Source organism: Caretta caretta, chromosome 4 (assembly GCF_965140235.1).
Source record: "Caretta caretta isolate rCarCar2 chromosome 4, rCarCar1.hap1, whole genome shotgun sequence".
NCBI classification, from domain to species: domain Eukaryota; kingdom Metazoa; phylum Chordata; order Testudines; family Cheloniidae; genus Caretta; species Caretta caretta.
This window is the reverse complement of record NC_134209.1, coordinates 22136172-22148440: the sequence shown is the minus strand read 5'-3', so window position 1 is coordinate 22148440 and position 12269 is coordinate 22136172. Positions and strand designations below refer to the sequence as shown.

Here is a 12269-nt window from a genome sequence, read left to right as displayed (position 1 = left end):
AAAACTTAACAGTTAGGTACTGTGTGCAGAGACCACAGACTATCATGATGATGTATCATCTCACTATTTCCTTGTACTCCATCTGTCTGTATCTACCAATTATCTCCTGTCTTATATTTAGATTATAAATTCTTGGGGCAGGGACCATCTTTTTGTTCTATTTGTACAGCACCTGGAACAACAGAGTCCTGGTAACTGCCTTCGGTGCTACAATGATACAAATAACCAACATAACAGCCATACTGGGTCAGACCCATGGTTCATCTAGCCCAGTAGCCTGTCTTCCAATAGCGGCCAGTGCCAGGTGCCCCAGAGGGAATGAACAGAACAGGTAATCATCAAGTAATCCATACCCTGTCGCCCATTCCCAGCTTCCGCCAAACAGAGGCTAGGGACATCATCCCTGCCAATAGCCACTGATGGACCTATCCTCCATGAATTTATCTAGTTCTTTTTTTAACCCTGTTATATTCTTGGCTCTCATAACATCCTCTGGCAAAGAGTTTCACAGATTGACTGTGCGTTGTATGAAAAAATACTTCCTTTTGTTTGTTTTAAACCTGCTGCCTATTAATTTTATGTGGTTAACCCTATTTCTTGTGTTATGAGGAGTAAACACTTCCTTATTTACTTTCTCCACATCAGTCATTTTATAGACCTCTATCATATCCCCCCTTAGTCGTCTCTTTTCCAAGCTAAAAAGTCCCAGTCTTATTAATCTCTCCTCATATGGAAACTGTTCCATACCTCTAATAATTTTTGTTGCCCTTTTCTGAAGCTTTTGCAATTCCAATATAATAATAAAATGAGCAACCTTAACTCTTACACAACTATCTGCCAGGGGGAGAAGGGAGGCAGTTTCCTAAGTTTGGTTTTCCTCACCCTCTTAACAGGAAGGGGTGAAGTAGTGTTGGCAAGAGGTGTATCAGTCTACTGGGGCAAGGAGGAATATCAGTCAGCATAGACATAGAGGAGACAGGGAAAGTAGCAGAGCAGCATGGAGGCTGCTGGGAACCAAGGCAGCATAGTAATGCAAAGTCGTGGATGTGGCAGCAACGTGGGAGGATGATACAGGGACAGACATGTCTGCATAGATGTGAGGGAATGGGTCTGAGGGGTTTTTTTGTTGTTGGTTTTTTTCATAGAGGAGAGTAATGCCAGGGAGGAGCTTCACACAAAGAAAGCATAGGAAATTATCTGGAGCTGGTCCTCCCCAACCACACTTTGTCCCTTCTCAGATTCTCTCCTGAAACACTTATTAGCAATTCATAATTAAATTTCCCACGCTACTATATTAGCATGGTTGTATTCTGTGTGTAGTTCTTTAGTTGCTACATCTGATGAGACAAGTATAGAAAGATATGTCATCCAAAAATCAACAGGCGTTACTGGGTGTTCAACAACTTTGAAACTCAGTCTTAGGTGCCTACAGAGGGCCGTAGGAGCCTAACTTTACCCACCATTTTAAAAAAATCTTTTACCTGCTTAGCTTGGTTATGCCTTTCTCCATAAATTTAGGTTGGATTGTCAAAACTGCCTAACAGGTTTAGCCACACAACTCCCATTAATTTCAATGGGAACCGTATGGCTAAATACACTTAAATAGCTTTGAAATTATCAACCTTAGTTCCTATCCTGGTTATATGAAAAATATTTTCTAAGATTTATGATTATGAGTAAACTAGTGTTATTGTGGTTTGTTCTTGCTTGTTCACAATAAAGTTTATTAATACTCAGCAGTTTCTTCTTTCATTCCTCCATCTTTCTTTTTTAGGTACCTATTTTATCCATTCACGAAGACTAAGACCTGACTTGAAGATTCTCAGGCCAAGAACTGGATCACAAAGAAGAAAAAAAAGTGCTTTTATGCCCCTCGTAATTTTAACTCCACTAAACATCATCTTCCAGTCCTGCAAAGATTTACATACATGTCTAACTTTAAAAACACAAATAGCCCCATTAAGCTCAATGGATTCAAGTGTCTAAAGTAGTCACAGGATCAGGGCCCCAGGCACCAATCCTGCAATGAGCTTTGTTACTCCAGTTCACAGAAGTCACTGCAGAATCAGGGATCACCACAATGAGTGGATGAGAACACTGAGCTCTTCTTATGGTAATTTACTGGCACATTCTTTACTGGAGCATCTAAGAGAAACTAATTTTGTACTGTGTTGCATGCAATCTTAAGTTTTCACCAAGGCCAAATAAAAATGCGGAAGGAACATTCAAAAGGTTATACAAATACCATTTTTGTAGGCATGCCCTAAAGCACTCCTGTAAAATTAGCATTCCCAGATATAATACTTAATCATCTCTGGAAACCATCTGAGAATCCAGTAACAAACTGACTTAGTTTAAAACCAGAAACCTACATCTTAATATAATGAGATTCCTCGGGGAGGGAAAACTGATCTAACGAGTTAAACTTTCATGAAGCATGATTTGAGATTCAGGAAAGAACTACACTAGAAGTCTTGTTTTATCCAAAGTAAAGGTTCAAAAATGTTTTAAGAATTTGCAAAAAAAACCCCAAAACCTCTGAGATTAACTGTAAAATGGTTTAAATCTCTAATCCATTCAAGTTTATTTCATTGCAGTACGTGTAATAAAATCAAATGCATACAAATACTTTTGATCTTTATGCACTAAGTCATGTACAGAACAGATAATTATAGGTTTGCTCTGTTTCTTGGCTTTAGTTGTATTACATAGTTTAGCCAAAGCAAAATTGCTGAGACATGAGAAACATATATACACTTCTTTTAATAAACCAAAACATTAACACATTTTATAGAATCTCTACTCAAACACTCTTGGATTGTGAATTCATTCCATGAAGAAATTGGGAATGAAAAAGGACGTTCTTAATTAAACAGGATATTACAACGCCAAATGTAGAACTCTGAATTTCATCTTTTAAAGTAACTTTAATCTGTCTATTTTACTACTTGCTCTTCACACACAAACATCTACATCTATATAGCTTTCTGCTGACAGCCGTGCTTCTAAGAAGTCTGGAAGACAGATCTTTGAACTACCATATGGCATGGGACACGGAAAAAGCACTGGCTGTCAAACTCCATCCACCACATGCCAGTTTAAAGAACACGTGGGCAATATTAAGATGGAAGAAAAAACATGTTATAGCTACCAAATGTTTGTAACTAAGTTCACAATCTAATTCAGAACACTGAAGCACTCCCTGGCAGCACATGCCAGAAAAAAAATACTGAAAATTTCAGTTACGCAATTAAAGCTTTACCAGTTGCTTAATTAGCTTTTTGATCATCTGAAAAAAGTTACATAAATTATATAAAAATATTTACACACTTAATTTGAAAACATCTAATTTTTGTTAAAATTTATTTTCATCCACTACTAGATACAGTCTATTTACAGTGCATTTCTTTCTGCTACAAGGACATTCTGACTAGTCACAGTACTGTTGCCTGGATACTCAAGATTTCTTTGATGTATCTGCTGATCCAAGTGCAACTGCAATGTAATTCCAATTTACTGGTCACATATGCAGAAGATTAAATTCCCCTCTAACAAAATTAGTAAATACAACCCCTTAACACAGATTGTGAGACTACAGTAAACAACATCAGAGTGAGTCTATATTAAACATAGCTATTATAGGGAAAATGCTAAATTATTCTAGTCAGTTAGAAAGTGTACTGCTACTGCTCATGACAATTGTAAAAAACTAAGGAATAAATTTTGCCATCAGGCACACATACTGATCTCCCACTAAGTAAATGTGAATTACATATGCACACCTGATGACAGAATTAGGCCATAATAGAAGATAACAGCTCTCTCACATAGAGTCTCCATTCTGTGTGCTGAAAAAAGTTTAAGGATTTACTTCCTAACTGGTGGGTGGAGAAAACAGTGTTTGCCATATCCCTGCAGTCCAGCACCACACTTTTGGCAGTGACCATTAGCTAATGCTTCGAAGACATCACCCTGCACCCCCTTCACAATCCCATGCACCTATCAAGTTGTGAATATTTGAGATTGAGAAGTTAAAAGGAAAAATCAGTTCAACTTCTTCCAAAATTCATGTACAGGACCTATTATTTTACACTGAGTTCTAGTGAGAGAACCTGGATTTGTGCAGGAAATGGCCCACCTTGATTATCGTACACATTGTGAAGAGAGTGGTCACTTTGGATGGGCTATTACCAGCAGGAGAGTGAGTTTGTGTGTGAGGGGGCGGAGGGTGAGAAAACCTGGATTTGTGCTGGAAATGGCCCAACTTGATGATCACTTTAGATAAGCTATTACCAGCAGGACAGTGGGGTGGGAGGAGGTATTGTTTCATGGTCTCTGTGTGTATATAATGTCTTCTGCAGTTTCCACGGTATGCATCCGATGAAGTGAGCTGTAGCTCACGAAAGCTCATGCTCAAATAAATTGGTTAGTCTCTAAGGTGCCACAAGTACTCCTTTTCTTTTTGCGAAGACAGACTAACACGGCTGTTACTCTGAAACCTGTAACAGTATTTAGAGTAATCCAAATGTTTTTGTTTCATTGTGAGACTATTTCTCACTGATTTACCACCTGAGATAATTGCAACCACTTGTTCCAAAATTGCTTCCTGTGAAGGTGACCTATAAAAGGAAAAAAAAATTGGTTTGGTCTTTTCCTTCTTTATATTGAAGATGTATTACATGAGCACCTGGAGGCCCTAACCAGAATCAAGTCCCTACAGTGCCAAGCACAGTACAAATATGTAGCAAGGAACAGTCACTGTCCTTAAGCGTTTATAGTTCATACGTTCTAAGGGAGCACCGATCATCTAGATTGATTTTCTACATAATACAGGCCACAGAACTTCCACAAAATAATTCCTGTTTGAACTTGAGCATCTCTTTTAGAAAAGCATACAATTTTTATTTAGAAATTGCCAGTGAAAGAATTCTCCACAACTTTTAATAGCTTGTTCTAATAGATACTTACCCTCATTGTTAAAAATATACACTTTATTTCCAGTCTGAATTTAACTAGCTTCAACTTCCAACCTTTGGATCTTTTTATATTGTTGTCTGCCAGACTGAAGAGCCTATTATCTAATTTGTTCTCCATTTAGGTATTTACAGATTGATCAAGTCACTCTAACCAGACAATACAGGGAAAGGGTTGAGGAAAGAGAAATAAAATCTCAGAAATGTAGGGCTGGAAAGGTTGTTAAAAGGTCATCTCATCCACCACCTTCATAACTAGACTATCGCGGACAAGACGTTATCTAACCTTTTCTTAAAAATCTCCAGTGATGGGGATTTCACAAATGTAACTTCCTAGTACACCTATCTCTTGCTTCTGTTATATTGCTATATTCCATGCCATTTTTTTTTGGGGGGGGGGGACGACTTCTGGACATTCTCTCCTCATGCGGATTGCTTGTTTGCTCCAACCCCCTCCCAAACACTACTTAAGTGTGTCTTTATCTTAGCCTCATTCCACCTCTCCTCCATGCTCCAGCCTCCCTCTTTTCCATATCCTATCTTCCCTCTCCCTTCAGCCTTCTGAGTGTTTTGCTAATCCCTTCCAAAAAAAAAACAAACCAAAAATGTATTTTTTTTTTAAATCCCAAACATTAAGAGAGCATAGATCTGATCAGTTGCTTTAACTCACCAAACCATATTCCAATTGTTTAATGTTTAAGAGACAATGCATACCAGCTAAACTTTACTAGTGATATTTAAAATGACAAGAGTATGGGTCATTTCTGAAGGTGAGGAATTAAGAGGAAAAGGGTTCTACCGTGTGTGCATGTGCACTTTCACACACTTGTCTATTAAGACTTCTCTAAAAACTATTAAAAGCTAATCAAGCTAAGAATATAAGATTTATTCTCATCTAAGTATTTTTCCACAGGGATTAAAAACACCACAGAAGAGCTGCATGAAGGAAGCCAAGTATGTAGAGTAAAATGTTAAAAAAAAAAAATCAAGATTTAGTCTGTTAAAGCACTTCACTATTGTTAAAGAAAATTCCCTTACGTGCAAAAGATTCCTACCCAGGAGATACTGAATATTACTTCATATAAAATATGATCCTCCTTTCCCCATAATAAATTCCCACATCCCATGTACCTAAAGAAGCTGATGGACATTTTGGATCGTCAAGCTGTGCACAATTTACCAAGTTATATTATTTCTGTCTGAAATCAGTAAGAGCAGGATTAGACCTTGGCTGTCAGCAAGCATCTTGGATTTCCAAGGGAAAAGCATATTGTAAAGACGGGAGAAATCACATGTCCCCAAATGTATCCTAACTACTTCTTTGAATGTTAAATTCTCCTTATTGGATATCCAAACTTCTATGTCTAGTCTGGGAATTTTTCAGTAATTGTGAACAGGACTAAGTAAATTCATAAGACTATAATGCCAAGGAGTGTCTAGATTCCAAAACTGCTCTTTCTGTGATCAAAATTCCAACTATGCATCCAGCTCTGTTGTTATTCTTCCCCTGCCTCATCGTGATATTATAATAATGGGGTTTTTTTCTCTCTCCATGTCTTGATGCTGGACCTTTATTTAACACACCATAAGGAAACCAGCAAACATAGGGATTGGCTTAATATTACAAAGAGATGGAAAAGCAGAGACATGTTTTCAACATTTCTGCTTCTCCTATCCCATCATATATACAATATAAAATGATGTTTACTGGCATGAGAAAGCATCTAGAGGGGCTAAATGTGGTTTCTCACTTTTTTTTGTCCAAAGTGTTTGCAGTCTGGAAGTTCTATTGGATCAATCACTGCTCCTGGATTCTCAGTTGCCCATAGTGCCTCCTATGGGCTACACCTGGGTGACAGCCACTTTGTTACCTCCAAACTCGTCTACTGCAATGCATTATACTTGGGGCTACTCTTTAAGACCACACAAGACTTCAGCCATGTAAAATGCAACTGCCCAACTGCGTATTTCGATGGGGTGGGGAGGAGACAATATGGCACTATAAATGCATACCACCTGTGCAGTGCTAGATAGTTGCTGAGTTTGCTACAGTTACTCAAGGCAGTCAACTTTAAACTTTGCATGGGCTGGTACTTAGTTCTCCACAAGACTGCTTCACACTATTTCTCTCACTACAGCCGTGTAGATCAGCAGGATGCTCGTGGTGCTGGCAGTATTCAACCGAACTTCTTAGCATTCAAATACATTTATATAAAAAGGTTTAGATCCCAGAGTGAGATACACTAATACAGTGGTCAAACTTTAAAGGTGCCTCAGTTTTGAAAGATTCTACCAGTTAAAGAGACAATACTCCCTATACTTAAATTAGGAAATGCCAACAGAACCAATAATATCTCAAAGCAATAGAAACAAAGTGTGCCCACTCGATATATCATTTTTAGCATAATGAAGTCTTTAAATGAAAGACACTTGTGTAAGTGTCTGTCAGTTACTGTGGAAATAGATGCAGAATATGTTTCTTTAGCACTAAAGTACCATAGTCATCTTTAAATCTGGCATTACACAATAAAATAGAAAAATTCTAATTTAAAACTACTGTAAAAAACATAACTGATGTTAAGGTAAAACTCAGTCTCTGCTCCTTATAAATACATTAAGCTCATCTCTATAACCAAAACATCTCAAAAGAGGCTTACTTTATCCGTATTTTATTTGCTATTAAGAACTGAGTAGTTTAATTCTGACAGTGAGAAGTTTAGATTTTATAAATGAATTATTGTAAGAATGACGTTTAAAAAGGAGAGAACAAATGTTAAAATTAACAGGTTACAAGACTGAAAAACTACTTAGCAAAATTAGTATGTGTTCATATAAAATACAAGTACAAACTGAGCACTCTAGCTCTTATTTGCCTTTTCCAATAATATGCATACCTGACACTCAACACTGAATGGAAACCAGGTTAAAACAAGGATAAGAGAATATTTTAATACTATGTATAATTGTGACACTAACATAATCAGGCAAGTACATTACCCATGTCCAACCATTTTCTCAAATATCTCACTGAAGAGGGTCATGGTGGCCTCTTTCAAAAGCTAAGAACTAGCTGATTGTCATGGTTATGAAAGATGATTTCTTAAACTATTTTCTGCACAATATGTAAAATGCTATTAGATTGCAAAACTGTTAAAAAGTGAAGCCTGTCACCTGAGGTGAGGCAGGGTCTCAGGGCAAATTCAACTGAAGTTGAGAACAAAGGATATCTGTGGAGACAAGCACTGTCTGGACCAGGTGGAAACTTACAAAGACAAACAAACCCCTGGAGAGCTCTCTGAAGAGGGGGCCCCTTGAGCTAAAAGACAGTAGAGTGTAACTGTTTAAGGGCCAAAGAAATGAGCCAGGCGGTTTTTATCCATTACAGAGGAGAAACTGCAGCAGGGGCGTCTCATGAAAGGTGGATCCCCAGCTTTCTACATTGGACAAGGGCTGCAAGGACTCACCACTGTGTGAGAAATACCTTATTAGTCAGGAAAATAACTTACCCTTATATTTGCTTTTATTTGAATCTCTATCTCAAACTCTGTTAAATAAACTTCAGTTTGGTTTTACTATAGCACAAGGGACTCAGATGTGTCTACGAAGAGCACTGAAGGGATGTGAAACCAGGGTGCACTGTTTGCCTGAGGCAATGGATCAGTGTACACTGCAGGTGCTCAGAAGATAAGGGACTGGGCACTCAAGGGTAACAAAGTGGGGTATGTAAATGGCTAGCCTACAATGGGAAAGAATGAGGCTTGTGAAGCTCAGAGCAGGGCGCCTATGTTGTCAGCAGTCAGTAGCTGGGGACAAAGAGTTTCTCCTGGTGTGCACAGATAGCTCCCTTCCGCTGTAAGCGGGGAGCAGTGATTCATTCTGGATACACTGGGTAACCCCCAAAAGTGTGTCTATGATTAGTTTATGAATTCCACTGCTGCAGGATATTCCTGAGAAAAATAACAAAAGGATACAAGAAGACTACACATTTCAGAAAGCAAAAACATCTGCATTTATACAAAGAAAAAATTTACAAACCTATCCATTTTCATCAGTCTAAACAAATTGATCAAACTGAGGTCAGAAGCTTCTCTTCCATGGAATAGTATAAAAAAGATGATAGTGCAGGTACGCCTTTCCTTAAAGTACTCTGGTATTTTAAGTGAGGTACAATACTGGATTAGATGGGGAAGGAATTTTCTTCCCAGGTCAAATTGGCAGAGACCCTGGGGTTTTATTTTGCCCCCTCTGGGTCACTTGCTGGCTTCAGCTAGAGTAAATGGTGGATTCTCTGTAACATGAAGTCTTTAAATCAAGTTTAGAGAACTTCAGTAACTCAATCAGCAGTTATGGCCTATTACAGGAGTGGATGGGTGAGGTTCTGTGGCCTGATAGGTACAGGTGGTCAGACTAGATGATCGGGATGGTCCCTTCTGGACAGAAACTCTAGGTCTATAACGCAATTAAACATAGGGTGACCATACGTCACGTTTTGGCCAGGACAGTCTCTTTTTTAAGCCCTGTCCGGGCTGTCCTGACTTTTTGGGGGGCAAAACTTGGCATTTGTCCCATTTGCTCTTGCCAACTGCTCATCTTGCCAAATGTTTAGGGAGGGTGGGCTCAGGCTGGCCCCGTGTGGGCGGGCCCTGCTTAGGCCTGGGGGGTGAGAGGCTTGGGCTGGGCCCACTCAGGCCCCGGTGGCTTAGGTCGTGCAGGTGTGGGGGGAACGGCTTGGGCCAGCCCCACATGGGCCCCGCAAGGCCAGTAGCTAACCCCAGCCCCGCACGGGGGAAGGGGGGCATGGAGCCTCAGGCTAGCCCCAGGCAGCGTCCCCTAGTTAAACATCCATGGCTGGCCCATGTCAGCTAACAGCAGCAGAGACATCTGGGCTTGGGCTGAGACCCCACAAGGGGGGGATGCTTCACCACAAGCTTTGATGTGCATATGCCATTCTACAGCCCACCAATCTGAATCCCCAAAGTGGTTCAGCTGGGCTGGTGTTTAATTGCAGTATAAAGACCCTATGAGTCTATAAGATGAACCATCAATATGTTCAAGTATAGACAGCCCCATTGATCACAGTCTCAGAGAGAGATTATGAATCACATAGAACTTGTACATTATCAGTTTGTTGTCGGTCTAAAATATTGATCGGACAGCGTTTGAATTAACAAAATTGCTCTGTGTCTTGGTTCTCTCATTCAAAACAATACCAGCACCGTAAGTAAAACGGATAGTCATCTAAAGCAGTGCTACTCAAAGTGGTGTGGTCCGCGGACTGGTGCCGGTCCACGAGCCGTCGGCTGCTGGTCTGCGCGCACATAGGGGGAAAAAAAATTGCCAGTCCCCCACATCAGACAGCTTGAGAAGCACTGGTCTAAAGGCTCCTTAAATACACTGATGATCTGTGCCCCTACTTAAAACTGGCTTCTCTTTCCACTTCAGTCTTAACAGTACACCACATTATACAAAGCTCCTCAAGGCCTTTTCCGGTCAAAAGGTCCTCCCCATGCACAACCTTTCAAAAAGTAGCTGGAGGGGAGCGGAGGTTTGCCCCACACCAACTCACTCGCAGCGACACCCGTGGGACTCGCTCTGCGTGCCGCCGGGTGAGGCAGGCTTGGAGAAGAAAGAGCCCGGAGCGGGGGGAACCCGGCAAAAGCCCCTTCGCCCCCTGCCGTTTTCAAAGGGCAAAGGAGCAGGCGCAGCACGGCGCGGCCAGCCCCACGTCCCCCGGGGAGGCTGCAATCACCGCCCCGACCCTCGCGTTGGAGGGGGGGGGGGACGACACCCGCTTGAGGGAGCGGGTCGTCCCGTCCCCCGCCGCCGACCAGCCGCCGCAACCCGACCCGCTGCGCTTCCCCTCTCTCCGGGGGCAGCGCGGCGCGGTGCTGCCCCCTCCCGCCCGCGCGGAGCCCTGCCCCGGCCAGCGGGCGGCTTATGAAACCGGCTCCCTCGGGCAGCCCGGCCGGCCTCCGAGTCCCGCCCGGGCCCGCCGCGGGGAGCCCGCTCCCGCCGCTGCCGCCGCCCTGGGCCCGGCTCGCTCCGACCGCCGGCTCCCGGGCCGCGCAGCGTGAGCCGCGAAAGGGCGGGGGGGGGGCACACCGGGCCCGTCCCCCCCCGGCATGGGTCGGTTGAGTTCCCCCCCCCCGACACCTGCCAGCCGAGCCCCCCCCGTACCTCGGACACCTCCTCCTCTTCCTCCTCCTCCTCGCTGCCGCCGTCGCTGCTCTCGCTGCCCCCGCTGTCGCTGCTGCTGGCCGGGCGGCAGGTCCGGCTGCGCTTGGGCTTCTGCGGCTTCTTGGGCAGCAGCAGGTCGCAGACCCGCACCAGCTCCCGCGGCGCCGCCGCCGCCGCCGGCGAGGACTTGCCGCCGCTCAGCCCCGCGGGGGGACCCGGCCCGGCCGCGGGGCTCCCGGCATCGCCGCCGTCTCCTTCCGCCTTGTCCATGGCTGGGGGCCGCGCTCGGGAGGCACCCGGGGCTGCTGTCGCCGCTGCCTCGGTCACCTCTAGCGCCGGCGCCGCGCCACTTCTCGCGATACTTGGCGCCGCCGTCACTCGGGCCGGGTGCCGCCGCCGCCGCCGCCTCTCGCTTCCTCGCTCCCTGCCGGGCCCTTCCGCCCGGCTCCTTCTGCGCACGCGCCGCCCGCCGGAAACGCTGCTCTACGTCATGAGGCTCGGCGCCCGCCGCCTAACCTCGGGCGCCTGCTCTCCGGCTCGCGCCGGCCGCTCGCTCTGGACTCGGGGCGGCGCCGTCTCGCGCGTCTCCCCCCTCTCCCGCGTAGCCCGGCCGGCGCGAGCCCTTGTCCGTCCTCGGCTCCCGCCTTTTGTGAGGCGGGGCGATTCCTCCCCGGACTCCTGGGTCCCTTGTCCCTCGGCGGGGCGGTCCCAGCGCAAGGCCCCGGCCGTCCCGCAACCCCTGCTCCCCCCGCTGAAAGCAGTGCCCGGGGGGGGACGTGGAATAAACCCTCCACCGGCTTCCCTTTCTCCTCGTTCGTGGGGCTAAGCACGGCAAGTGAGCTGTGCTCCTGCCCCACGATCCCGCCCTCTGCCCCCATGTGGCAGGTAGAAGAGGGCTCGGTGCTGTGGTCGCGGCACATGCAGAACCTACAGCACTTCGCTCTGACCCGGCACTTTTCATCGGTAGCTCTCAAAGCGCTTTGCAAAGCTGTATCCCCATTTGACAGGGAAACCGAGGCACAGAGGTGCTGTGACTTGCCCAGGATCACCCACCAGGCCAGGGCCTGTGCTAGGAATAGAACCCAGGGCACCTGAGTGTCATGCCAGTGCCTTATCAAC

The 12269-nt window shown here is 44.5% G+C and overlaps 1 protein-coding gene across 2 annotated transcripts in view; it reads right to left on the bottom strand.

Annotated features, from left to right (window-relative positions):
- Positions 1–11623, bottom strand: part of ANKRD17 (ankyrin repeat domain 17) — a 132416-nt gene extending 120793 nt beyond the window's left edge. Inside the window, exon 1 of one of the 2 annotated variants that reach the window (XM_075127453.1) lies at positions 11151–11623. In XM_075127453.1, the coding sequence (XP_074983554.1) occupies positions 11151–11420 (270 nt within the window). In that variant the 5' untranslated portion in view covers positions 11421–11623. The remainder of the gene's footprint in view (positions 1–11150) is intronic. The other variant, XM_075127452.1, reaches the window with a different exon arrangement.
- Positions 11624–12269: the final 646 nt, after the last annotated feature.